Consider the following 27,877-nt stretch of genomic DNA (forward strand, 5'->3'; position numbering starts at 1 on the left):
GCATTAGGAAGGATCCCGCTGTGGCAGTGGCCAGCATGTGAGAATCCATGTAAGCCTTTATGCTCAGACAAAATACAGACATGGGGATAATTAAGACTTGAATAAGAGAATTCCACTCCTCTTGCCTCCCAAACTTTCCTCCGCCTTTTATTCACACTGTCCTCTCTGACCAAAATCCTCCTCCTTTCATCCAAAACATCTCACTCTCCCATCTTCCTCAACATAGACTCACTCTCCCCCCCCCCCCCCCCCTCCTCCTTCTCTTCTGTGCAGTGCCTCTGTCCTGCTCTGAGGGATTCACAGAGTTGGGATACTACAACGGCACCGTGTCTCAGACGGACTCTGGCGCCCCCTGTCTGAAGTGGACCGAGTTTCCAGACTACGTCATGCAGTACCCGGGCCGAGGGCTGGGCGACCACAGCTACTGCAGGAACCCAGACCGGGAGTCCAACCCCTGGTGTTTCTTCAGACAGAACTCTGGAGCCATCGGATGGGCCTACTGCGACTGCCACCAGGGTACGGCCACAGACCACCAGCAATTCACTTTGATGTCACTCCTTTAAGACAAAGTTACAGCGCTTTACCATTTAGAATAAAACACGCAGATACGCAACAAAAGGCATTATTAAAGAACAGTGAAATGTAGAAATGTAGAAATGTTTTCTGGTTCTTTTTTTCTTGTGAGACACTGTTTTGCTTCTGATGTCCTCTGAAATAGACGCTATAAAACACTATAAAAGAGGAAAACCAATCTTTGGTTCATCCGCTCAAAACTTGTCGACACATTATGCAAATTCTGACCAAGTAGGGGGGTCACATGCCAAAGAGGCTGGGACTCACTGGTTTGTAAAACATTTGAATAATGCTGGTCACAATTTATCAAGTGACGTCTGCAAATTCATTGCAACCATTCTTAACCCAAAGACATTCAATTTACAATGATATACAACAGTGTATTTATGCTTAAAGGTGCACTCATCAATAATATAAGATTAAATGACGACTGTAATGTGGGAGGGATTGTTCATAGTGTCAAAGCCACAGAGAAATATCACAATAAAATCTTTTTTTTAGGTTATCTGGCCAACAAACTGCTCTTATAAGCCTTGTTTCCAGCAGCAGCAGCAGGCAGCTGTTTTCAGCGAAAAAACAAAAACAGACAAACCTACAAAAACACTGCAGCTACACTTCCTGCTCTGCAGCACAGAGCAGACGGACAACAGTAGCGACTGTAGGTGAACATAGCGAGTGAAGGATTTAGCATCGAAAGAGCCAGAGATTTCCTTCAGGAGTTAATGTCGATCAAAGCAAAGCTAAAAGAAGAGCGAGTACTGCACCGAGTCTCTCAGCGTCATAACAGCTTGATTATAGATGTCATGTTGTGTTTACAGCTCGTTCTGCAGCCCCAAAGTGACCCCCCCCCCCCCCCCCAAAAACAAAAAAAACCCAATTAACAATTACTAGATTATGAAAGTGTGGCACTGCTGGTGGATATGTTATCGTACGCTGCTTGTTGATTTGTGAACCATCTCGTCTCTTTCTGGCCTTTTTTTCTTTCCTCAGGTGCAGCGCGTCTGGTGGGCAGCTCGGCCTCTGGCAGCGGCCGTGTTGAGGTGTATCTGAACGGCCAGTGGGGGGCGGTGTGTGACTCCCACTGGTCCGACAGAGACGCCAGTGTGATCTGTAGGCAGCTGGGCCTCGGGTACGAGAAGAAGACCCCCCCCCCCCCCCCCCCCCAAAACAAACCCCATCCTCATTCACCACCAGTTCCACCACTTCCGACTCATTCGCTCTCGCTCTTGTTTCTAACAGTGACATCGGCGCGGCGCTGCAGCAGTCTCAGTTCGGCTCCGGCTCCGGCCTCTTCCACTACGAGCGCCTGGGTTGCCGCGGGGACGAGAACACCATCAGTAAATGCCAGAGCCGGACGTTCGTCACCGGCGACTGTAGCCACGGAAACGAGGCAGCGGCGGTGTGCGCGCCACCGGAAGGTCAGTGAGACGTCCACACCTGAGAGGCGCCACACTGTGTCGTAACATGTGATGCTCTCTAAAGGAGACGGCTGTTTGGACCCGTTCATATTCCTCCGTCCTCTCTCAGGCAGCGGACCTCCGCTGCGATTGGTCGGAGGCGAGGAAGACTTCGAAGGTCGAGTGGAGGTGTTCCACGCAGGAAGGTGGGGCTCCGTCTGTGACGACCAGTGGGACGACAGAGACGCTGAGGTGGTGTGCAGACAGCTGGGTTTCGGGTACGTACGCATCAGTGGCGTTTCACACCTTCACACCAAGCCACAGATATGTGTCAACACATCCCTCACCAGCAGCCCTTAACTACGGGGTTCATACATTAAATCACACTTAAAGCTGTGGAGGGTGCTTTGCATTCAAGCCGACAATGTGTTCATCCATCGCACACTACTTTCTGTAGCCCATAAGCTCCCTCTAAAGAAATGTCCATTTTTGCAGCTACTTTTGTTTAGTATTGTTTTTTAAGTTACAGTTGACTAAAAGTCTGGGCATTTTAGTCTTGTAGTCAAAGAAAACCCGAACAGTTTTAGTTTTAGTCAACTTTAGAGGTAACGAAGTCAGTTTTATTGTCCTCTTTCACTGGCCGTCAGTATAGAAAAGCCTCCTTGTTAAAGCTCAACCACATGTGGAGTGCAGAGAGCAAGAGAGTAGAGCAGGAAAGTGATGGAGACCTGGACTGACCAACAGCGACCCGTTTGCTTTAGAGAAGAGGAGCTTTCAAGAGCTGCCACTCTCCATAAAAGCCGAATAAGAAATAATATTGACAGGCACGTCTGTTCAAGTAGATAATGCTTGAATTGTTGCAGGTGTCTCCCTCCTCACACACACACACACACACACACACACACACACACACAGCGTGTTTCCCCTGCAGAGGAGATGTAACATCCCAGACAACTTTGAGTGTCAAATAAACGATGGCGTTGTAGCGGTGAAGAGAAATAACTCCTTCCGTGTTCAACATTAGGTTGCATTTCATCTCCTCTAACGCAGTGGGACTTCTCACCATCTGTGTTTGTGCCTCTGAATAATGGATGTGTTGATGCTGATGCACAGGTTCTCACACAGCTGCACACGGGCACTGATGCGCTTTCACACTTAAAGACAAAATGAAGTGATTTGTTTTTCCCCACCTGGATCGTTTTATTTTCCTTCAATAGGCGTGCGTGTCAAACATTTACGCACTTTAAACGTTCTTATATTTTTGCCAACTGACATCCTAGTCCTACTATGATATTGTTCTACTTGCTTCTACACGAGTTAACAGTAAAATGTGGTTTATAATGATGGTTGGTGTCAGTTAGTTACCCCACTTCTCATTTTACTGGATAGTTATGCCCCTGAGTTAAATATTTTAACACATTACAGGAAAAGAATAGAGGTGGATTTGAATTTTATAAACAAAAACAATTGATTGATTTATTTATTTTTGCTCAGTAAAGTTTGATTCAGGAGCAGGAAAGCACACACACACACAGAACTGCCTTTTGAAGCACTTCAGCATCAATAAATAAGATAAGATAAGATAAGATAATCCTTTATTAGTCCCTCAGTGGGGAAATTACAGGATTACAGCAGCATTGCTCACAAGTAAATAAAATAAAAGATACAAATCAAGTAATATAATAAACTAAACAGTAAAACAGTCATAAAATAAGACAGTAAAGAAGAGTATTAAATATACCAGTATATACAGAATATACAGACGGAATAAAATATAAGATAATACTTAAACGTATTGGATATTGCACGGATTAGATATTGCACCAGGTGAGTGAATTAAAGTGATCAGAAGTGTTCAAGTGTTCGTGTTCAAGTGTTCGTGGTCCACCGAGAGCAGTTTGTTGTGCAGCCTGACAGCAGCGGGGAGAAAGGACTTGCGGTACCTCTCCCTCAGACACCGGGGGTGAATCAGCCGGTGACTGAAGGAGCTGTGCAGAGCTGCCAGAGTGTCCTGCATGGAGTGGGAGGCGTGGCTCATCAGGGATGAGAGCTTCGCCATCATCCTCCTGTCTCCCACCACCTCCACAGTATCCAGTGGACACCCCAGCACGCTGCTGGCCTTCCTCACCAGTTTGTCCAGTCTCCTCCTGTCAGCTGCCGCGATGCTGCTGCTCCAGAAGACCACTCCATAGAAGATGGCTGATGCCACCACGGAGTCGAAGAAGGTCTTCAGGAGTGCTCCCTGCACCCCAAAAGACCTCAGTCTCCTCAGCAGAAAGAGTCTGCTCTGTCCTTTTTTATAAAGAGCGTGAGCGTGGTCAGTCCAGTCCAGTTTATTGTTCAAGTGAACACCCAGGTACTTATACGACTTCACGACCTCAATGTCCAGTCCCTGGATGCTCACCGGTGTCGGAGGAGGGCGTTTGCCGTGGCGGAAGTCCACCACCAGCTCCTTGGTCTTGCTGGAGTTGATGTGGAGGCGGTTCCGCTGGCACCATCCTAAAAAGTCCTGGTTTAGTTCCCTGTATTCTCTGTCATCATCGGCGGAGATGAAGCCGACGATTGCAGAGTCGTCAGAGAACTTTTGCAGGTGGCAGTTGGCAGAGTTATGTTTGAAGTCTGAGGTGTAAATGGAGAAGAGGAATGGAACCAGAACGGTTCCCTGTGGGGCCCCTGTGCTGCAGGACACCGGATCTGACTCACACTCTCGTATCCGCACATACTGTGGACGGTTGGTGAGGTAGTCCAGGATCCATGCAGTGAGGTGGTGGTCCACCCCGGTCTGCTCCAGCTTGTCCCTCAGAAGCAAAGGCTGGATGGTGTTGAAGGCACTTGAGAAGTCGTAGAACATGACTCTCACAGTGCTTCCAGCCTTTTCCAGGTGAGAGAGGCATCTGTGCAGCAGGAAGATGACGGCGTCATCCACCCCGATGCCGGACTGGTAGGCGAATTGAAGTGGGTAATAATCACCACTTACACATCCTTGTGGGATGTTCGTTCATTATTTATTTGGATGATTTGATTTATTGTGGATATTTTAGAGTGTTTTTCTTTTGTAAGAACTGGGCAACAGTCAGGAGTATAGAATCTAAAGTGTAGAACCAATATGCACCTGAGGCGGTTTATAGTTTGTAGCCATGCTGATGTTGTGGCTCGATGGGCGGTGATGAAATATCTTCACTTCTTTTGAACGTATTGCCATGGAATGGTCGACATACATTCCCGATTCCCGAACAGTGTATTCGTAACTCTGGTGATCCTCTGACTTTTCCTCTGGCACCACCATGAGGTTGACATTTATGTTTGAAAACTGTCAGAGGGATGACCATGAAATGTCATCCAGATGTTCATGTTCCCCTCAGGATGACATGCAACAAATTAAGCCATCATCAGGCCAACATTTGAAGAAACAAATAAAAACCCGGTGCATATCTGTGTTGCAGGGGTGTGGCGAAGGCCTGGTCGTGGGCTCACTTTGGTCAGGGTTCAGGCCCGATCCTGTTGGATGCTGTGAAGTGCACGGGAAACGAGCTCTTTCTGGAGCAGTGTCCCCATGGAGACTGGGAGCAGCACAACTGTGACCACATGGAGGATGCTGGGGTCTCCTGCAGCCCTTATACAGGTACATGTGCAGCACACACACACACACACTGATGGGCTTCAAGCTGCTATTTATAGCTGCTGGACATCAATAAATCATTACTGCATGAAGCAGCAACATCCTCTTAGTGACAAGCAGGATTTATGGGAACTGAGGAGTAACATATCTACTGGCATGAAATAACAGCTGTTCATCAAAGTAACATACGATTAGGAATGAATGCAAGATGATACATTCGTGTTTGCATCTAAAAATATAACGTTGCTTCAGGTTTGCTGAAAGGATTTTCTGTGACGTCAAACTTCAATACTTACATCTTTATAAAAGCCACAATATGAACCTGTTTCAGATGGTGTGGTGCGTCTGGTTGGAGGAGACAGTCCCTGGGAGGGTCGGGTGGAAGTTCTCCACAACGGTGACTGGGGGACGGTGTGCGACGACCGCTGGACCCTGCAGCATGCAGAGGTGGTCTGCAGACAGCTGGGCTACAGGTATGGAAACACTTGAGGAGATGCACAACGACTGAACACAAACTCATCTTTTTGCTTGTGTTGGAAAGTGGTCTGGAGACATCAGCAGACGTTTTGCAAAGACAATTCGTGCGATTAGTTGTATTTGACATTTGTTGATCATCAATTTAAAACCTGAGAAGAAATCAGGTAAATGATGATGATGATCATTAAATGATGAAAGCCAACAGAGATGTTACTTTGCATCAATTTCCATGTGTTATTTATATCTGGAAAAGGGAAAACTGAAGAGGCGTATTTTTTGGACTTGGTGTCCACATTACAAACCTTCACCTCTTCTCCACCTTCAGGGGTCACGCTGAGGTTGTGTCCGATGGGATGTTCGGCGAGGGCATCGGTCTGATCCTCCTGGACGACGTCCACTGTGAGGGATGGGAGACCTCCCTGCTGGACTGTCCGCACGGCATCTGGGGCCGCACCGACTGCTCACACAGTGAGGATGTTGGTGTTCGCTGCAGGAGACAATCCAGCCAAGAAACCAATGAAGTGCCGGTTATCGCACCTTCCACGGGTAAGACATGAGACCGGGATTAAGCCCGGCATGGATATCTGTTTTGAAATAGGGTGCGAACTGGGCCAATTCACCCTTTTCATTCTTCTGTATTGCAATTTAGTTTTGTTTGTTTTGTCTGTGTTACATTGTTTTGAGTTTTTTTTTCATTTGCAAAAGATAATAAGACAAAAATGAGGGATGGGAGAAACCAGCAAAAACAACAGGATGATTGCACTGCACTGCAGAAGTGTGGTGGCAACTCATATTGTATGAAAAGGGCAAGCTGTCCCTGTAGAGTGCTGGTCTCATGCCGGGCTGTGAGCTGTTTACTTTACTTTATTAAACCCTTGCAGAAATTGCCTCACACTTCAACTTCAGACAAAGTTCTATTCAAATTGATCATCAGCGTGCAAAAGATGCTTCCATCTAATCTGTGAAAAAAATCAAACGGGTTCCGTCTCCTTTTGTGGCGCTGTATCATTACCTCAGTGTGAAAACATCAGTGTTTCGCTCTGTTCAAAGAGTTTAAATGCCACATGTTGACAGCAGAGAGAATAAAGAGGTGTTTACTGGGCCTCCTGTAGACACACAGGCCATTAGAATGAGAACAGAGGCCGAATAAAGAGGCCCCGTGGCTGCAGATGACATTTAACACCGTCAGTGGACGTATCTCTCTCTCTGTGAGCGTGTAGACTGGAGTATAGGTGCACAGACGTGCATATGAATGAGGGATGTGTGCGTCTCTCTCCCGTCAGGTCCCCTGGTGCGTCTTGTGGGTGGCAGCAGCAGAAAGGCGGGTCGGGTCGAGGTGTATCTCCATGGTGACTGGGGAAGTATTTGTGACTCGGGCTGGAACGACCTAAACGCAGCCGTGGTGTGCAGACAGCTTGGACACAGGTTAATATTTACACGTATGAAAGGGACAGAGTTACTTTTAAATACTTCGAGGTTTTTTTAATTACACCAAAAAAAACACTTTTCTCCCCCCTCAGCGGTGGAGCGGTGGCAGCCGGAGGGTTCGGGCAGGGGAAAGGGCCCATCCACCTGGACCAGGTGAGGTGCACAGGGAAGGAGGAGTTCCTGGGAGAGTGTCCGTCTCTCGGTCAGAGCGTCCGGGGCTGCAGACGCAGGGTGGACGCGGGAGTCAGGTGTGACGTCACGCCGCGGGAGTCAGCGGTCCAGGCCAAGCCCCAAGAGCTGAGCTGTGGGCGGAGGAAGCTGGGGGAGGAGGAGAGCAAGAGGAGAAACCAGGGCGAGGAAAACATGCTCAGGTAGGATTTACGACTTCATTTGGTATTACCGAACCATTATCGGGGATTAATCAGACGATTATTTTCTCAATTGACCGATCAGTGTTTCCCATGGCCCGAGATGACGTCCTCAAATGTTTTGTTAACACCTCAAAGATATTCAGTTCATTCTCATACAGGAGTAAAAAAAATCAGATTTAGGACACAAGGAATCAGTGAATTTCTAAATGACTCCCAATGGATTCATTGAATAGTTGATCGATTCATCGATTAAACTTTGCCTCCCTAATTACATCTGTGGCTTTGTCCTGGTGACTTCACGACTCACAATGAAGCCGCAGCAGTCATCTTTTTAAAAGTGTGAATACTTTATTATAAATACGACGATAAAATAGCTGAAATAAATTACTGCAATGAGCCTCTACTGACCTCCTGCTCGTATTCATGTCGGCTGCTGCCTCCCAGTTCCCATAAGCAGCTACACAATCGTTTATGTGGCTGATGAGTTGACAGAAAGCGCAGCCTGCCTTCAGAAACTCAAAGAAAGGAGTTTTGATTGAGATCTCTTCCTGTTCTCCGTCAGCACCACGTGGCCGTGGCAGGTGTCAGTGTGGCTTCAGTCTCAAGAAGAGCACGGCGGTCCTCTCTGTAGCGGCACTCTGATCAGCCCCTGCTGGGCCCTGACGTCCGCCTACTGTGTCAGCAGGTAAATCTTACTCTGAACTATAAATCCACTCCACCGAACACCGTGAAGTGTGAATCCACCTGACGTTTCTTCTCGCCCTCCTTCCCCGCAGGTTTGGCAGCGACCCGTCCAGGTACGTGGTGCGTGTCGGGGCTTCGGCGCAGACTCTCACCCCGGAGCAGGTGGTGGTTCACAGGAAGTTCAAGGGTCAGAGCGGCGGCCACGACCTGGCTCTGTTGAAGCTGCCCAGCACCAAGGGTCACTGTCTGACTTTTGACCGAGACACCAACGCAGCGTGCCTCCCCGGTGCGGACGCAGCATCGGGAGGGACGACTCCATCTTCTTGCATTGTCATGGTCACTGCTGGCTGGACAGGACCGGGTATGTGTTTTCCACTCCAGTTGACTTCAATCATGTCTCTTTAAACATCAAACAATGCACAGATTGTAGAGAACACGTTGCAATCGCAAATCTGTCTGCTACCTAGCACCACGGACAGCTCCGTGGATTATTCAGCACGCAGCACAGTGAGGCTGCTGATATTTCAGAGCCAGAGATTCTAACTTGCACAAAGCTCAGTCAGGTATGAGTCAGGCAGACTCGACGAACAACCCCTGTGCTCCTGCACTCTCTCTGCTACTAGAGGATGGAGAGGGAGAAAGGCAGGTTAACAAAGAGCATGCATTTTGATCATTTAGCTAACATAAGGGATGGTATCCTCCCTCTAATCGCCTACTGATTGTAAGCATGCTGACGTTAGCATTTCGCTCAAAGCCTCACTAAGTACAGCCTCTCAGAGCTGAAGGCTGTAGACTTTTAGTCTTGTTGCTTGATACAATGCCATGAAATCAGGAGCCAAATACGATTGAGTCAATCCATTGTTGTCGGTTGTCAGTATTTCTGACCTGTCGCTCCTTTCACCATCTCGTCCATCCTCTCTCGCAGACTCAGTTCTTGCATCCTGGGTCCCTCTGATGTCCTCATGGCAATGTAAGAAGCGCTACGGCGACAGCTTCTCCAGCCACGGCACCCTGTGCGCTGGCAGCCCTCCGGACACCAGCCTCCTCCATGACGACAGCTGTCAGGGCAACTCTGGAGGTGGGCTGGTGTGTCAGGGGGAGTCGGGTCGCTGGGTCCTCACCGGGGTCGTCGCCGGAGGCTACGGCTGCGACGGCCCCCCGTCTCCCGCGCTCTACACTCGAGTCAGCCGCTTCAGGAGCTGGATCGAGGAAGTCACCAACGCACGAGCACATCCGGAGGAACCGACGGCACGCACGGACACGCAAGAAGATCTGACACGTGTTGACAATGACCTAACACACACACACGAGGAACACACGCACGGCAAGCTCAAACACGCACGCAATCAGCAGGAAACAAATGAAATCAATGATCTTAAACAGAAACACAGTCATCATTCACACACCAACCCGCACGTTAACACACATGCCCATCACGTAGGGGATGCCGACACAAACGCACAAGTTGTGGTCTGATTGAGGCCGTGCCATTGGCTTACCATCTGTGCCATGTGACCCCCCCTGAGGAGGAGGAACAGAGGGTTTAAAGGAAGACAAAAGTCAACTTTAAAAGAAAAGAAAGACGCTCCTAATTTAGGTCAGCACAAACAGCCGTCTCTGCTCATTTCAAAATCTGAACTCAGTGTTGTGTTTGCGGTTGCTCATCGTTGGCCGGGTACAGCGGCGTGGGCAGACCTTCCCGACGCTGCTTTACATGTGAGTTACAGCCTGTTGCTAAGACGAGCGATGACTGATGGGGTCGGCAACGTTTAGGTTGAGCCTGGCATGCTGATCGGGGCCTTTCACCCAATATCTGAATATCAAAAAAAAATAAAAAATCAGCATGGCATGTATTTTAAGGAGAATCGTGTTAAAAATAAATATTCTGGGGATATTTCTAAGATGTTCACACAAGAATCTATGCTAAGAATTCACCCATTAATGTCTTGTGTGTGTCTAATAATACAAATCATCAAACTAACCGCCAGAAGATCTAGAATACAGGCTGGCTGCATATCATCGTTGTCCCGCCAACATTATTAACTTATTAAACCCAAACTCCTGCATCAGATGTCACGGTTCAGATGTTCCAACAGGGCTCGTCTCTTCAGGCTGTTGTCTTATACGTTTACTGGTGAAAGTGCTGTTTAGACCTTTGATTAAGCTATTTTACTCAGGACCGTACCGGTTATTCTTCATGTTTTAGTGTATTTATTCCCATTACTAATGATGTATACGCTACAGCTGACTGTTTTTCATCAAAAGGTGAATTAAATTTGTTAAAGTGCAGAACCTACAACCCTTAAACACAACCGAGCTTTCAATCTACAGTATGTGTATCGTTTTCTTTACAAAAAGCTTTAAAATGTGTATTAATGGTGAATAAATTGTTGACTATATTAACTTATAGAGCAGCTTTTGAGTTGCCAGGCTTTTCATCAACATTCACTAACTTCTGCTTTTGGCTTATTCAAAACAGATCTTTGTTATTAATGACCTATTAACATTAATAATGGCAGGATTGATATTAGGGCGTAACACTCTGAATAATAATGACTCGCCAACCAGATAAAACCAGCAAACCGAAAAGCAATCATTCATTAACCATGAATAAAGTCATTACTTACAATGTATATAATCCCTTTATGGAGGTCTTATTAGAAAGTAGCAGCGTTCAACACATGTAGAGAGTAGAACATATTAAACCCCCTTTCATTTTATTCTCAAAACTATTCCCTGACTTACCAGGAAACAGACTGTTGAAACTATCACAGTACATGCTAAATCAGCATTTATTTTCTGTCAGTCACGTTATTGTTGAGCCTTCGTTCTCAGATCAATTGACCTGCGTTACCTCGACAACAGTGATGGAGGAAAACATCCTGCTGACGTGATGAATTACACAACTCAAGAGTCTGCTAATTGATTTCTATTCCAAAGTGAAAGCTACGGAAAAATGCTGAAACAGGAAAATATGATTTCATCAGCAGTTATATTCAGTGTATATCATTTGTAAAGGGGCTAAAACCTGCAAAAACAGCGGTATGGTCCTTCTAAACTGTACAGAATAAGCATCACCGTCGGGTGGCAACATATCTTTTTGTACCGATTCCAGCAGCTGGCTCTAGATAGATAGACGGACAGATGAATAGATAGACTCCTGTTCCTGACATTAGATAGTGTGTGTCACTGCATCCATTCTTGACTGACTTAGATAGCCCAAACTCTTGAAGTTAAATGTTGTCTGTTCTGTTGTATTCTAAGCAGATGTGCGATCTAACCACAAGATGGCGACATTGTTCTATTTTCACAGGGCTCGTTGGATAACACGGCCCTGATGCTTCTTTTTATACTGTTGCTATACGCGTGTACGGACTTGACTTGTGCTTTTATGTGCTGTGAACCATTGTGTCGTGACGCATCTCTGTAACCTGCGACTGCCGTTTCTCCGATAAGGACCCGTCCTGTAATCCTGTACATTCACTCAATCCTTTCACGACTCCTTCCTTGAATCGGTGTTGTATCATGCAGATCCTGTAGGTTAATGTAAATACTGTGTGTTTGTGGCTGGACGATGAGGGAGCAGTGTACAGTGCGTCAGGCCTACTTTGCCACGTGTTGAACTGGTCCCTTTGTGTAATGTGCTGAATCATGGTTGAGTATTAAATGATATAGCTGGTGAGAACAAGCCCTCAGTGTCGGTGTGGTCCATCTTCTCTTTCTCATTGAATAACCTCGAATTAACTCTGTTGTCTTGGTTTGATGCTGGTAAACCCACCATATTAGGATGATTATGTAATATGCAAAGGGTTAGCTGTGCGCCATCATCCCACACTCAAAATACATGGATTGTGCAACTGAAAAGATTGCTTACACAACGATTTATTGCCTTTATGTAAATCTGCTGCTCTCCATCACTCATGAGCCGTGTTAATCTTTTCTATTGTGTGGTTCCCTTCTGAAAACAGGGGATCAGAGGGAAACCCCCGCTGCAGCGGATTGGCTCATTTTTATAGGAAACTGTACAATAAGTGATTTGTAATGAGCAGTAATGACTCTGCTTTTGGGACACGGCTAAATGTTTAGAAATCTAAATATGTTGACGATATCTGTAAGAGGCTGCAGTTATTTGAATAATACAATACAAGTACGTAAATGTACTTTGTATTAGTAAACGTACAAGGGACGCAAACGTATCACCATTATTATTATTCATTTCGACATGCTACACCATGACTTCTTCAGATAATTATTCCGACATGCTATGACTTTTTCATAATACATTAAATGACATACTATATTAGGACCATGATTTTTATCGTTTATTACATTTGTGATAAATTACAATTGTGATTAACAAACTGAACCGATAGCATTCATTTGGAGAAATAAAACTCAGCTGAAGCTTCAGACTTAACGGCCCGATGGGAAAAATAGTTTCGGCCTTCAAAAACGAGGAGAAACCTCCTCAGTGGGAATATTAAATAAAAACTTGACTTTACTGTTGGCCTAGTTTTCAAAAGATGGGTTAAATATTAAACCTCCTTTTCTAAAACACTTAGAACACGTTAACAACCGATCCCCTTCGCTGTACCTGCAACAGAAAGGTTACAAATTGTATTTACTGTGGTTTTATAAAAACACATTCTCATGGTTTTTGAGAACATAAAGCTGTTTGATGAGTCTGTGCTGCACCTGCTTAGAAACGATTGGAAACATCCGTTTAAGCTCTGAGGGGGGGGGGGGTGAACCAATCCTTTACAACCTTGACAAAGTCAAAAGTAATTTAGATTCAGGAGACTCGTTCTGGGGGCAGCTTCTCTTCTAGTTTTATTGACACGAGGAGTCGGAGGTCAGAGAGCGCCAACAAGACACATCCCCTCAAGAGTTTCTCCCTTTTTGTGTCTTTTAGAAAAATGTGCAAGTGTCTTAAGTTAACCAACTGCTGAGCTCCTCAATCACACAGAAAGCAGAGGAACCAGAGGGGAGCTGTCCTACATCCCATGGACACACACAGTACTCAAGCCTTAAAATAACTGGTACCATCATAAATAACACCACAAATCCTTTTTTAAATAAGGCTGCAGCATTACTCAACACTTCACAGAGTGCTCACTCCAGCTAAAATAAGAGCAACAGGAGACTGAACAAAGGCTGAAGTGGTGAGACGGAGCAATGCTGTTTAATGGACAGCAGCGATTGTTTTATCCTGTGTGTGTGTGTGTGAGAGAGAGAATGGCCCTGGAGGATATGCAGCTTTATTCAGGCTTACGCCGACTTTGTGTGATGACAGACACGTATGGAAGGCAAATATTATGCCAGCTGTGACGTCGGGTGGTGTTCAGAGCATCCAGCCAACCACAGAAACATGATCCAGTTCTATGCGTGTTTATTTTACTCAAGTAAAACATTTTTTCCTTCAACAGCCGGCGTCTTAATGCTAAACGTCACCTGAGACGAACTAGTTTCCTAAAATTGGGCAAGATATTCAGCACGACCAATCAATGGTGCAGCGTTACATCATCAGAAACGTGTGTTGCACATCTCTATTAGCTCCAAATTTGGTGATTTCAGGTCCGAGACGCTGCTGATGAAAATCCTGAAATCCAAGCTGAACAGATCAAAAATGCAGAGGCCAAAAAAGGGCCGTCATTTTGGGGATCCATTTTTGTCCCCTCAGACGGTAAAAGGTATGTTGCACAAGACGAAGTGTGAGAGCGAGTTCAGGAACCACGTTGTTAGAAAGCACGCAGGGTAAACACAGAACCGTGTGGTCAGGGAGTGGATGGAGCACATCATCAGGGACCGGATGCTTCTCCAAGAAGAGATTAGTCGGTGAAAGTGACAAGAATGATGAGAAAATAAACCAGTCGAGAGAGATAAACCAGTGCTGAAATAGTATTTTTATTAAATACTTTTAAGATCCAATTTCGAAGAATAACAAAGCTATGATGAAGACCAACTAACACTCAGACAAACACTTGATAGTCGTCAATTCATGGTTGTATTTCATTGTACATCATGATCATGCAAAAAAACTCCAGCATCCATGTGACGGCTGGGGGGGGGGGGGGGGGGGAGAGAAAGCGCAGCCCAATAATATATCATTACAACGCAGGGAAAACGCTAACATCGAGGGCCTCATACCAAGCTACGGCTCCTGAATCTTTTTTTTATTTTGCGTATTTTTTTAAAATATTTTTCATGTCACCTATTCAACATTCTGGATGGAGAATATTCTTATTTCAAAAGATGCAAATATCATATATTAACACGAGGCTCCATCCTTACTCAGGTAGGTGCATGGTAGAAATGTGTAACTGAAACATGCATATAACGAGGTCTCCCGCTCTGGTCACAGAGACCTGCACACCCACACCAACTCTTCCTCCGCCTTTCACAACTCCTCTCAACTGAGCAGGCACCATTTTATCACCACCGTGGCTCGATTACGTTCAGAAATAATTTAGTTCGGATCAATGTAAGATCATGTAATTTGTGTTGTCTTTACTTCCTCCCCGTCTTCCCTTTTATTTGATTTTTTCCCCCTGTGTATGAGGGAGAGTGCAGAACTCCAGCTTGGCAGATTTGGCAAATTACCAAACGACAAGTTAACAGCAACGACAACGGAAAAACTCAAACCAGCAACACGGGAACAGAGAAACAACAGAGAGAGGTACAAATAAACATCTCAAGAGCCGGGACTCGTTGGTACACGAGGGGGGGGGGGGGGGGGGGATATCGGAGGGAGGGTTTAAGATACGACTGTCGCGAATGGATGGAGACAATTAAGCAGCACAGCAAGGGTTGGCCCCTTGGTCACACAGCAGTGGTGCAGATATGTTACAAAGCCTAAACACACCACCGTGTGTGTGTGTGTGTGTGTGTGTGTGCATATGATGTAAAGAGACTGCTCACAGCATTGTGGGATCAGGAGTTAAGAACACTATGATGAACGTCTTTATGTTTAAAAAGTTGTTTTTTTTAGTAAAGGGGTAAAACTATTTTCAACCCGTTATACGTTTTATTCCCCGTCTCTAAAAACAGTCTCACGGCCACGGGACTAAATCCGGTACCCCACTCGTGTGTAGGAAATCGTCAATGATGGAGAGCTACAAATATCTTAAGGAAGTACTGTAAGGAGTAGAATTAAAGCAAAAATGAAAAAAATTGTTGAGGAAATAGTTTGTAAACTAGATGGGGGTTCACAGAGATCATGGGGCGGTGTCCCAGATGCACAGGATGAGTGTCTCTTAGATACATGTACATATATTACACTTTTCTACATAGAACTATACATACACTGCATTTACAGTGATTATAAACAAACCAGGCCCTTGTAGAAAGCAGAGAAACAGAGGGGGAGGGTTAAAAGAGGGAATGGTTTAAGAGGGAGAAAAAAGGAGAGCGGGAGGGAGGGGGGGTGAATGAGGGAGAGGGGGGCGGGAAAACATGCAAAACGCAGACGCCTTCCCTGTCCCACTCGCTCCCTCCACTGCATACAGACAACACAACGTGTTCACACGTTAGCTTTAAACTTGCACGATTAAATCCCTCTTTTTTGTGTTTGATTTTTTAAACTCAGCTGCTTTAAAAAAGGAGCCTTGAATAAACGGATCAGTCAGACCAACAAACAAAAAAGGCTCCGGTCATTCACAGGAACAGGACGTTAAACCAAGAGAAACACACAACCTCAAATAAAAACAACCCCGCCCCCAACAGCAGGACTTTCCGTTCGGTCGGAAAACAAGCACACAAACGAAAACACATAAAAAGCCTAAAGTTCTACACTTTGGTGCTTCATGTTTTTGATATCACGTTTCTCTCGTCATCAAGTTCTCTGACTGAGCAGACTTGATTTTTTTTCACCCCTCTCGATGTCAGATGGGGGGGGGGGGGAAAACCTCCTACATCTTTACATCAACGTCCGGGTAACGAGCACAACACCTTCTACCCGGTAATCCCTAGAATGCCAAAAAATGTGTCCAAAATCTCAGCTGCTAACCTCACACTCCCTTTCTGTTCCTCCCTTTATTAGATAGTGAATATAAATGCTTGGTTGGGTTTTGGTGGTTTCTGGTACATCTAGTCATAATTTACACAGCATATTCATAACTCATACTCATAAACTGTCACAAGTTCAACTGTAAATCCTCTGCTCACGCAGGACGTCTCATGTCGCGCGGGCAGAAAAAAAGATGGCTGCCATGGGGAGGGATAGAGGCCGAAGACTCGCCCTCCAATCAGGCGCCAGATGCATGCATCATCCCATGGGGGCGGTGTCTTGTGTTCAGCCGGCCCCCAGCAGGTCAAAGGGGGGACAGGATTGGTTGGTATCGTGGAGAGGGATGCGATCTTGCCCGGCCGGGCTCCTGGCACTAGCCACTCCACGCAGAGGACGTGCCTCTTAAACACGCTCGCTGAAAAAAACTGCCCCCCAAAACACACACTCCAGTAGACTGGAGGCTCAGGACCACTGGAGGGGGGAGAGAGGGGGGGGGGGGGGGGGCCTGAAAGTCAATTATGGGTCAGTTAAGAAACAGGACAATCTAAACAAATCTAGACAAGCGGGTCAGATTTGTGTCTTCTCCGATGTTAACCGGTGTTCCTACACACAGGGACTTTACAATGTGTGTGAGGAGGAGTACCTGATCACTGGAGTGGTGCAGCAGGAGCTCCAGAGCAGTGGAAGTGAACGTTGAGCCACTTGCCATCGCGACGATGCCACACCCTGGTCTCCTCCGATTGGCTGGAGCGAGGGCGGCCCGTGGTGTCCACAAACTGTGTGAGCCGGATGTAGGCGATGCACGCGGCGTCCTCTCCGATCAGGTGCACGTGTGGGTTGAGCAGAGTGGTGTGCACCGGCTTGCTGTTCTTGCTTAGCACTGAAAAAAAAAACAGAGAGAGAAAGGCAAGTAAAATACTAGATGGACTGGATTTTGAGGGTTTTAAACGTTTTTGTTCGTGCTTCTTTTCTGTAAGTCGAGTTTACGTGAAAGGTACTTCAAATGAAATGTTGTCATTACTTTATTTAGAAAGATACTAGTCTACAATGAATGGCTGTTCAAGCTAAATGGGAGAAAGATAGTCATGTCTTTGTGTAACATCTGTGCTGCACATCATTTGGAAGCTGAAGTACTAAAATATGAAACCCCATCAACTGCTTTAAAGGGGACGAGGGAAAACGAAGTACATTTTCAACCAATCACCGGCTCCACAGAGAGCCTTTCGCTTTTTTTTCTGAAGGCCACCGGAGTTCTCCTGCAGCCTCTCCGCTAGATGCCACTGACCCTACACGCTGGATCTTTAAGATATTTATCAGGAAAAAGGCCAAAAATATTGCTCGTGACCGAATTTCAAATGTAAAGGTTTCTTTATGTTGACAATAAAGTGAATATCTGTTGGTTTGCAGCTATTTTTCAGACAAAACAAACAATGTTGTCACAAAGTCACATTGGCTCTGTGAACATAGGAGTGACATGTTATTGACCAATTAAATAATTAAGTATTTAGCAGATGCAAGAAAAATGTACTCAATATTTCCCCCAAAACAGACTATACTTCCTGGTGATCCTCTGAGCCCAAGCTTCACTTGGCGTGTGTGTGTGTGTGTGTGTGTACACGAGGAGGTACTCACAGTTCTCAAAGTAAAACTTGTGGAAGTCCATGCCCTCCACCAGGTTCCCCAGGGCCTCGGGTTCAAAAGAGGTGAGTCCAGGATCACAAATCCTCCTGAGAAAGAACAGCACGAGAACCGGTGAGACGGTACGAGTGAAACAGAGTCCAGAGAAGACAAAGCGCCGACGTAAAGACCGCTCTAATGAATCGGTTGGATCATCACAGACTCCACTTCTCTCATAAAGAAGTGAGCCACGTGCTGCTTTCCTTTATACAGCTGTACTCACGTGTAGGCATCGAAATCTCCATTGTTGATGGCTTCAATCAGCTGCTCCGTTATCTTGATGATCTCCTGTTTACGAGCTACAGACACAACAAGAGACAGACGGACGGTAAATGGTGAGAAGGCCGTTAGGAGGTGAGGCAACACTTAACTATGTGGTGGTTTTGCTTGATGACATTTTCTCTCATCACTTCCAGCTCCTGCCTTCCCCTCAGACTCTCTCTCTGTCTGTCTGTGGCTACAGCTCGACTCTCCTCTTTAACCTCATCACTCAGTTCCAAGCAGCTCAGCCTCATCACTGTCTGTCGCTGCGCTTCTCACCTTCTGTACGACACAAGAACTGACTAAACACTACTCCCTGCTGTGTGAACACACACACACACACACACACACACACACACACACACACACACACACACACACACACACACACACACACACACACACACACACACACACACACACACACACACACACACACACACACACACACACACACACACACACACACACACACACACACACACACACACACGATCCTGCTCGTAAAAAACAGGCGAAGTTAAACAACAGCGCAAACTCAAGAACCACTTGCTTGCTTTTTTCTGGAGCTTTCAAACACAAAGTTTGATACACGGTGACAGCTGAGCAAAGTGACAACTATCCACTGATAGAATGCTCCAGAAAAAGACAGTAAGTGGACTTTGAATTAAGATTTATAAGAATTAAGAACCAACCATGAACTAACTTTTGCAGCTTTCAAAGGCTAAATTAAATCGATCTATATTTTGAGGTATAATTACAGCTGCCTCCGACGAGGTTTACTAATAAATAAAAACATTTCATATAATTCCTGTCTCCCACTAAACAAAACCACAGGCGTGCACATTTTTTCTTCAATTTAGTATTTCCTGATATCAGTGAGGTTTCTAATGCTCGAGGAACTTTTCCACACACACACCATTGAAAACATCAATGAAACGTTTCAACACTACATAACTGGGCCTTCAACAAAGAGCAATCTCAAAGGGAAAGGTTGGCGATATTCTATATTCTTCTATTGTCACTAAATCTCACCAAAAAGACCAAAACCAACAGTGGAGTGATCCGACTACACATTGTTCCACGGAGCGCCATTGTCGCCCAAAACACGGTTAACACAATCCCACACAAACGGTCCTGCTGGCTTAAATACTCAGCAGAGCACGACATGTGTATTAATCCACGGCGGGAAATAGTCCCCAACAAACGCACCACTACATCCTGCTTCAGTCAGGTGTCCTGAACACTACAGCGGCCAGCTGTTCGATGATTACTTTGCCTTTAAAGTTAAAACGAGAATCTAGATATCTGAGACACATTTTTAAAGATTTACGTCTTTGTTGTTGGATCACAGACGGGGAGGAGCCAAAAAGTATTGAGACCAACAAACATTGTTGGTATTGGTCTAATGGTGGAACCATACAAATATAAATTCATCTGCTCTCAAGTGACCAACCTTATTTTGGTAATTTTCTTCTTTCCTTACAGTTAATATTAATTAACTCTTTCGAGACCTGAACACGCATAAAACCATGTCATCGAGCCGATACATGTGGAGTCATTCGCCTCATTTCAAGTCTTCAACACAGGAGAAAATGAACCAAGAATAAGTAAAACTTAGTGAAATTCTCAGGATTTAACACCCGCAAATGACTCGTTATGATGGATATTATCTGCAGAAAACTTTCATTTCAGAGATGCAAGGTTTTTAGAGTGCGAAAGCTACAGTGCGTAGACGCCAAGAAAAGCGTTAGTCAAGACCGTGTTCTTACTCTGCTCCGTGTTGCTCCCTAGCGGAGCGGCAGGCATGGAGGACTGTGAGAACTCAGAGTCTGGGCAGGAGCTGTTGCCCGTGCTGTTCCATGCCATGCGCTTTACGTCATGCGGTGGAACTGAAACACATAACGGATGGTCAACGAACACGAAAAATACACATGGGCGGATGATGTTGTGGAATATTTCTATGAATGGTCGGGAGAAGAGTGTTACAGTGTTAACAAATCAATGTCAAATGAAACAGAGTCTGGATGAATGATCAAGGTTGTAATAGTCAATTTATTTGCTTGCAAGCAAAGAGAACACTGTCCCACAGACACATCACGTCATCTGCAGGAGGTGCTCTGAATAACACAGTCAGATGCATGTCTTGCAAGCAAAGAGAACACAGTCTCACAGACACATCGCCGTCATCTGTTAGAGGTGCTCTGACAACATAGTCAGATACATGGACCTTTATACTGCTTCCTTTGATTGGGTCACTGTGACCTAATCAAAGAGTTCAGATACAAGAAATACAGATTCTGAATAAGCCTGTTTTACCATCACACATCACATATACATACAGAGGGTCATGCTCTTCAGCTGATGCTCATCAGGAAGTACCGTAATCTAGACCTGTGTGTCGCCATCTTTGAAGACAGAAACAATGCACAGGAGAACAGATAACAAGATAACAGATAACAAAACACCTGGATGCAAAACTGATAGAATCATCTACTCAAATAGGTTTTGTGCCTGCACTTTTAAAGACTTACATTCTTCAATCCTAAAGCATAAGACCATGACATATTTTCCCATAACAATGACAAGTTGACAGAAACGAACATGTGATCTCACACACGCACGCGCACACACACACACGCGCAGTACAATATGTGACCAAACTGAACAGGAGACAACGTGGATGCGGGTTAGTGTTCAGTAGAATGAGGGGAATGAACACAAAGAGTCGGTGTGGGTTTATGACAGACATGCAGATGGGTAACACGAGGACAGGACGGCAGCTGGAAGAGAGATCAGTGCAGCTCTGGTTGTGATGCTGTCAGATGTGGAAGTCACTCAACTGCCTGCTCCGCTCACATCAACTCTGCTCTTAACGCTCGGCTACATTAACAAAGCCTCGGCGGACAAAGAGAGGCTCGAAGCCGCCGTTTGTTACGAGCTCAAGTTGTGCCTGTGGGGAAACCTTGCATGTTTCGGGAGTGGAGGAATGACACAGGAGGAGGAGGAGGAGAGATTAGACTGTCCCTTTAGTGCAGGCGTGTCTGACGAGAGCAGGACGACGAGAGGTCAAGAGACGAGAGTGTAGATAAGGAAAGAGGCGAGATAACGACGGCGTATCAGAAGGAAATGGAGAATAAATTAGAGTAGATTAAAAGGACATAACGGAGAATAAAGCATCAGAGTAGGAGGAGAACATGGGAGGACAAAGAGGAACCCGATGCCCTGCGGTGTGCACGGTTCCAGGAAAGTCAGGCGGGCTGAAGGGCCCGGTTTAGGACACACAGCTGCAAGGTAAGCAAGGCTTCCTCCAGCAGGAGGCGTCACATTAGGAGGACAAGGGGATAGATGCTGTGATCACCAAACACTCTCTCATCACACACACACACGGGTTCCCACAGTGGCCCTGATGAAGAATTCAATGAGGTTTTTCTTCATGAGCATAATTCAGTCAAAGTGTCTCTGGGACCTATAACACGAGTTATGTTTGTTGTGAGCACAGTGAGGTTTAGTCCAGCTGGTTCAGGTGCAGTTTGTATGTTACAGTATTAATGGATCTACACGACAGGAAAAACAGCATTGGTGCTGGATGAGGAATCATTATTGGTAGATAGCCTCAAGTTGTTACAATTTTGATACCGTTTGCTGCACAGATTTGGTGCAAAACTAATCATTTTTGGCCACTCAAGAATCGATATGAATGATTCAAAATCCCTACAAACTCATATTACTACACCAAGACCTTGAAGAACACCATAGAGTAGGTTACGCTGTGACTTGGTACCATCTAAATGTTAATAAACTTTCCGCAATAACCATCGCACAAACATGAGACAACGTGGAATCTTGACGAGCAAACGTTTTGGGATCTTTTAAAATCCAGACTTTTGCCAAATCATCAACAATAAAATCACACGTATCGATGTGCAAAGAGTGAGACGACAAGGTTCGTTTAAAACTCGTATGACTTCTCGTGTTTTTATTGATCATTCGTTAGTTTATTATCTAATTCTATGCCGTTCCCAGAATTGACCGAACCCAAAACCAGTGGGAACCCTCAAAAACAGCTTGGTGGATCAGAGTGAGGAGGCTCAAAGATGTAGGATCGCCAGTGACTACAAAAAGCCAGGGAGGGAGTGTTAGGTCCTTGCCAGTGGCGCCCGTATAGCTTCTGGTTGCCATGGATAAACTTACTGGCAGGTGAGCTTTGAGGTGAGGGCAGAAGTGGGGGCATCTCCTCTGTGGCGCTGCTCTGACTCAGCATCGAAATGTCCGCTAGAACACACACACAAAACGTAGCCAGACACACAATAAAATACATTCATATACACACACACACACACACGCCACAGGCGGACAGTCAAGACTAGGGTTGCATCTCCGCACACCTGCCAGCCACTACAGTCAAATACACACACTTTACTAGATGGGAGAGAGAAGGCGTGAGCGGATAAGAACATGAGAAGGACACAAACACTCGACGACGCTTCCTACCTTTCATCTCCTCCTCGTCGTTGGTGGTGTTGCTCTCCGTTGATCCCTGGAGTGCAGAGAGACGGCGAGAAAAGATACTGAAATTAAACACGGCCGGCTCTGGAGCTCCACCAGTCCTGAGACGCTCTGGCTTTCACACGGACACACACATCTCACCTTGACTCCGTCAGGAGGGTTGTGCACCACTGTGCTCTGAGACTCCTGCGATGCAGAACACGAGTTAATCAAACACATCGGAAGCCTGAACCGGTGCTTCTCAACTGGATTCAAACTGGGACCCAAGCCTGAGCCACGGGGTCAGGACCCAACACTACATCTCATTCATGGGAGTGGGTTAGTCCAAGGACTGGTTTGAGGAATCGATATTGCCATTTAGGGCTGCAACTAATGATTACTTTCATTATTGATTAATACACTGAAATCAGATTCAACCTAACCCATAAAAAAATTGTTTTTTAAAGAAGCTGGAACCGGTGAATATTTGGCCATTCTGCTTAAAAAAACAAAAACATCCAATTTATTGATGAATTGATCGTTGCAGATTAGTTTCCTGTTGATCGACTTATTGACTTTAATTGGAATCCTACTGCGATGATGTCACACGGGGCTTCTTAAGATTAATTGATTCAATTATGTAGAAAATGTAATGAAGCCGAGTCAGTTTTATCTAGCGCCACAGCTAACAATTATTATAATCATGGATTTGTCTGCCAATCTCTTTCATGATTTATTTTAAATGACCTTTGGTCTACAAAATGTCACTCTCGCAATCACATATCTTGTTTTATCCGACTGACAGATATTATTTTAAGATTAGACAAAAGCATGATTTCAGTCACATGACCTTCTTTGGGGTCCTGCACCACCAGTTGAGAAGCACTACCTGACCAGACAGTGTGTTAAGTATCCATACTGGTACAATATGTAAATATGCAATGCATGCTATCAAAGCGTCCTAAAATGACAACATGCCAGTACAGGACGAGGGCCACTTCAGAGGCATAGAATCACATAAACTCCATGCGGCGTATCTAAAAGAGTGCACATGTGCAGCCCGAGCTTCAAAGTAATGACGAGCATTTTTAATCATTTCCAAAAAGTTTAATATATATTTGTACAATTCAGGAACACATGTGCACCTCAGGTGGGGGGGGGGGGGGGGGGGTAAACATGGTCAGAGAGGGGTACTGCCGGCTCAGGGGATGTTACGGCGCAACAACTCCTGTGCGGTAGATGAAGGATGCCAAGCAGCAACTATGACGATGGAGGGTGAGGCACGACGGGCTAAGCAACAGGAACCAACACTGCGGCGGCCTACTGTACCATCTGGGCGTTGGTTGCCATGTTGGTGTCTTTCAGGGCATTGATGGCGCTCACTATACTGTTCTTACTGTTGTTGGTAGAAGGCTGGGACGAGAACGCAAACACTCAGAGTGAACACATACGCTACACACACAGAAGCATTAGAATTAGGCGCCTTTTAGTGAATGGGGCTAATGTTGGTGGAGGCTCCCAGGCTGCTGAGAGCCAACAGGGTAAATGAGAGGGTGAGTGCCACAGAACGGCCTGTAGATCATCCTTTTAACTGCCTCACTGACTCTCTATGCCTCTGCCACTTAACTGCACAGAGAGACCCCTGGGGCGGGGGAGAAAGAGAGGGAAGCAGGAGGGAGGAGAGAGGAGAGGGGAGGGAGACACTTAATGGCAGCAGAGAATGGCGGAGACTGCTAGGAAAAGAGAGAAGCAGCAAACCTCTGACTCAGACTAAAGGTGAATGAATAAAACCACCATTCAAATAAGGTAACTGACAAATACACAAGATTGTGACTGAAATTGGAGAAAATAATAACAGTTAAACAGAGTTTCTCAAACTTGGATGAGATGCCAGGAATACCGGGATCTAAAAACAGGCCAAAGGAAGGTTGAGAAACCCTGCGGTGTCGCATAATCCCCTACAGAAATAAATGGGACATTTAAGCCAAAAAAACCCCCAAAACTTATTTTTAAAACTGACAAAAACAATTACTGCATGAAAAGGATATTCCTCAACATAATACTAGGTAGATAATGTGAGCTTGAGACAAAAGAACAGAAGGGGGGGGCGACGTGTCCTTACCTTAGCAGAATCTGACTTCTTGTTCAGTAAACTTTTGCATGCTGTAAAAAAGAAAAGAAAGATAGAATGGAAGAGAAACGGTTTACTGTTGACGACAGCGCCGGCACCAATCCATACAGCTCTTTTTACAGCTTTTATAGAAATCTGCAACTTCAGCAAAAACCTGGATCTACAATTTGTCACATCTCTGAAACCCCAACAGCAGAGCTTTTAAAGCAGAGTACGTCTAGATGCTCCCAAAGAATAACATGCATTTAATGGATTTATTTTCCTCTCTTGGCTCTACAAGCTGCTACACTCATACTAAACCCATTCTCATCATAATACATTCATTGTCATCTGGGGAAAAAGAGAGCAACCTGAGAGCAAAGTAAACTTCCTAAATCCATTTCCTGTCTGTAGGACCCCTGTAGATCTCAAAAGAGAGGGATGGTCAGACTCAAACTGCCGGCAGGATCGCCGGCGATGAGCTGGGTTAATGTAAATCATTGATTTCCTTTAAAGGGCCCCGGTCCTCTCGGTCTAAAGCTCTCAACTGTCGGTCGCTTCCGTTTCATTTTTCTACCGACACACAAACACACGTTCCAAAAATCTTATTTTGTTTCTTACCTTCCAAAAAGAAATGGAAGAGGGAAACGGGGGGGCGAGAGGGGGGGGAGGGGTTGAAAGAGAAGTCTTAGTATTTCAATACAAGAGAGCGGAGATACGGGGCACAGCATTTACAAACAACATCAAGTGACAACCCGTCCTCTTTAATCTGGGCTGTTGAGTCACTACTTCCATCTTGGCCTGGTCATGCGGCATTCAAAGAAAAATATATATGTAAAAAAAAAAAAAGAGAAACATTTTCATTCCTTTACTCGGTAAAAGAGCAGATTGTGCCGGGGTGCAAACATCTGCTCTTAATGCGGCTAAATCAACAGCCATCAGGGTGGTAACTGACGGCATGGGAACATCACTTTCACACTCTTAAATCCGCCCTTCACTTCCTCCTCCAGAGAATGATCACCAACTTCACATGACATGACGGGTCAAGATGACCCTCAGTGGGAGGGGTGCACCACAGGTAAGGACGGGTTAGAGAGCATCTGAAGTTTCATCTCCCCGAGCACATTATGCAAGTTATAACCACACATGCAAGGCTCACTAGAAACCTACAGAAATGCACATTTCCTGTCACATATTTTTACTGTAAAGTCACTTTAAAAAATGCAAACTGCGGAACCTGGTTACAGGCAGACTCTAGAGACGTGCAAGAAAGCAGATACAGTAAAAAAAAAAAATATATATATATATATATCTGATGATGTCATTCATTATTGCAATACATATACACACACACACACACACACACACACACACATTGCAATAATGAATGACATCATCAGAGGACCAAAAAACAACGTGTTGGACGATTAAACAGGAGGAGAGCTGAGGAGTCCAATCTGGACCGATGACGTCACGAAGCGGTCACCGTGGTCCCGTCCCTGTGAGGAAGCCCCGCGTTCGGAGGACTCTAGCCGACAATCAAACCACCACACACACCCCGATTCTCAGCGCACCACATCACACATACCAGCCCGGATTCATCTCCCCTTTCCCCGTAATCCTAACTAAGCACAGGTCCTGGTTACCTATGGAGAGATTAATGTACACTGTAGAGCAAAGAAGATTTTCACGTCTGGAGAAAAGGGTGACAGGAAATCCAGTCTGCTCCACAGTGTCTGTTTCTAAAGTATCCATGGAGCCACCATCGGAATCGCCGACCTTCACCACCCAGCAGATTGAGAGCCGAGACTGATTTTAGTACTTTCAAAACAAAAAGGAAACCATCCTTCTGTCGTGGAGAATTAAGAGAATGCGTCACATTGAGGCTTTTTTTGAAAGTACTAAAAACAGTCCTCGGGAGGGGGGAGATGAGACTTGGGGTGCCTTTAACTCACGGTATCCATCAGGAAGGCTGCACAACGGTGATGCTTTCAACAGTTGGCTCCGGTAGCAGCAGAAATAGGCAGCACCCCCCATCCTCCACCTCAAGCCTAAACATCTCCCCCAGCTTCTCAACATCCGCCCCTTCCCTCCCCTCCCCACCAGACCCAGGTTCGACAATGGCAGCACGCCAACCCAGCTCTTGCCGGCCCCCTGCTGTGTCAGTTCCCTGCCCCAGAAATACATGCCCCTCCTCATCCCCTGCCCCAGCCCGCCCTGTGCTCGGCCGGGGGAGAGCACAGAGGCGTACGGGGTCAGCTGGAAGTCAGGATGGAGCTTGCTAGATGTGATGACATAACTAATTTGGGAGATGAAAGGGGCATTACAAGGTGGAGGCTGAGTGGTGGTGAGGTGTGAATGTAAAAAGCACTTTGGAGTGCAGGTTGAACTGAATCGATTAGCATTAAGTGATGCTGATGTGCATGATTGTGTGTATAAAATGTGATATCTTTGCACAACAGCAAAGACGACAGAATCTATATGACCCTAAATGAACAAAAATGTGTGAGTATGCATGCATGTGTGTGTGTGAATATCAATGAAGATGCTGCATGCAGGAGTCTGTGGGTGACAATGGGGTCCCGCCCCATCCTATGAACCAAAGAAGTGAGCTGTGTGTGGAGAGGAATTGGATGGGCGTATCTCTGGGACGTACCTTCCTGAGCCAGTGTGGCCGTGGAGGAGGCGGCAGCAGCAGAGTTGGTATGCTGCCGGCCCACTATTGGACAGAAATGCTACAGTTGGGAGGAGCTATACAAATTAAGGCAGCTCGATCTCACGCTGTTC

At 45.7% G+C, this 27,877-nt stretch overlaps 2 protein-coding genes across 5 annotated transcripts in view; one reads left to right on the forward strand and one right to left on the reverse strand.

Moving 5' to 3' along the window:
• Positions 1 to 12,231, forward strand: part of LOC306794712 (neurotrypsin-like) — a 25,402-nt gene extending 13,171 nt beyond the window's left edge. The window contains exons 3-14 of the mRNA XM_079292896.1: positions 274 to 516; positions 1,564 to 1,702; positions 1,813 to 1,991; positions 2,101 to 2,248; positions 5,414 to 5,592; positions 5,921 to 6,062; positions 6,392 to 6,612; positions 7,350 to 7,491; positions 7,587 to 7,865; positions 8,428 to 8,550; positions 8,642 to 8,910; positions 9,475 to 12,231. Coding sequence (XP_079149022.1) covers positions 274 to 516; positions 1,564 to 1,702; positions 1,813 to 1,991; positions 2,101 to 2,248; positions 5,414 to 5,592; positions 5,921 to 6,062; positions 6,392 to 6,612; positions 7,350 to 7,491; positions 7,587 to 7,865; positions 8,428 to 8,550; positions 8,642 to 8,910; positions 9,475 to 10,025 — 2,615 coding nt within the window. The 3' untranslated portion in view covers positions 10,026 to 12,231. The remainder of the gene's footprint in view (positions 1 to 273; positions 517 to 1,563; positions 1,703 to 1,812; positions 1,992 to 2,100; positions 2,249 to 5,413; positions 5,593 to 5,920; positions 6,063 to 6,391; positions 6,613 to 7,349; positions 7,492 to 7,586; positions 7,866 to 8,427; positions 8,551 to 8,641; positions 8,911 to 9,474) is intronic.
• A 2,203-nt stretch (positions 12,232 to 14,434) lies between these two features.
• LOC306795293 (calcium/calmodulin-dependent protein kinase type II subunit gamma-like) overlaps positions 14,435 to 27,877 on the reverse strand; it is a 29,245-nt gene continuing 15,802 nt past the window's right edge. The window contains exons 13-23 of one of the 4 annotated variants that reach the window (XM_079293761.1): positions 27,747 to 27,809; positions 25,103 to 25,143; positions 24,310 to 24,393; positions 23,143 to 23,187; positions 22,987 to 23,032; positions 22,687 to 22,767; positions 20,265 to 20,384; positions 18,455 to 18,530; positions 18,187 to 18,281; positions 17,198 to 17,434; positions 14,435 to 17,025 (exon numbers count right to left, since the gene is read on the reverse strand). In XM_079293761.1, coding sequence (XP_079149887.1) covers positions 17,202 to 17,434; positions 18,187 to 18,281; positions 18,455 to 18,530; positions 20,265 to 20,384; positions 22,687 to 22,767; positions 22,987 to 23,032; positions 23,143 to 23,187; positions 24,310 to 24,393; positions 25,103 to 25,143; positions 27,747 to 27,809 — 884 coding nt within the window. In that variant the 3' untranslated portion in view covers positions 14,435 to 17,025; positions 17,198 to 17,201. The remainder of the gene's footprint in view (positions 17,026 to 17,197; positions 17,435 to 18,186; positions 18,282 to 18,454; positions 18,531 to 20,264; positions 20,385 to 22,686; positions 22,768 to 22,986; positions 23,033 to 23,142; positions 23,188 to 24,309; positions 24,394 to 25,102; positions 25,144 to 27,746; positions 27,810 to 27,877) is intronic. The other 3 variants (XM_079293762.1, XM_079293764.1, XM_079293763.1) reach the window with 3 other exon arrangements.

Source organism: Melanostigma gelatinosum (genome assembly GCF_949748355.1).
Source record: "Melanostigma gelatinosum genome assembly, chromosome: 21".
NCBI lineage: Eukaryota > Metazoa > Chordata > Actinopteri > Perciformes > Zoarcidae > Melanostigma > Melanostigma gelatinosum.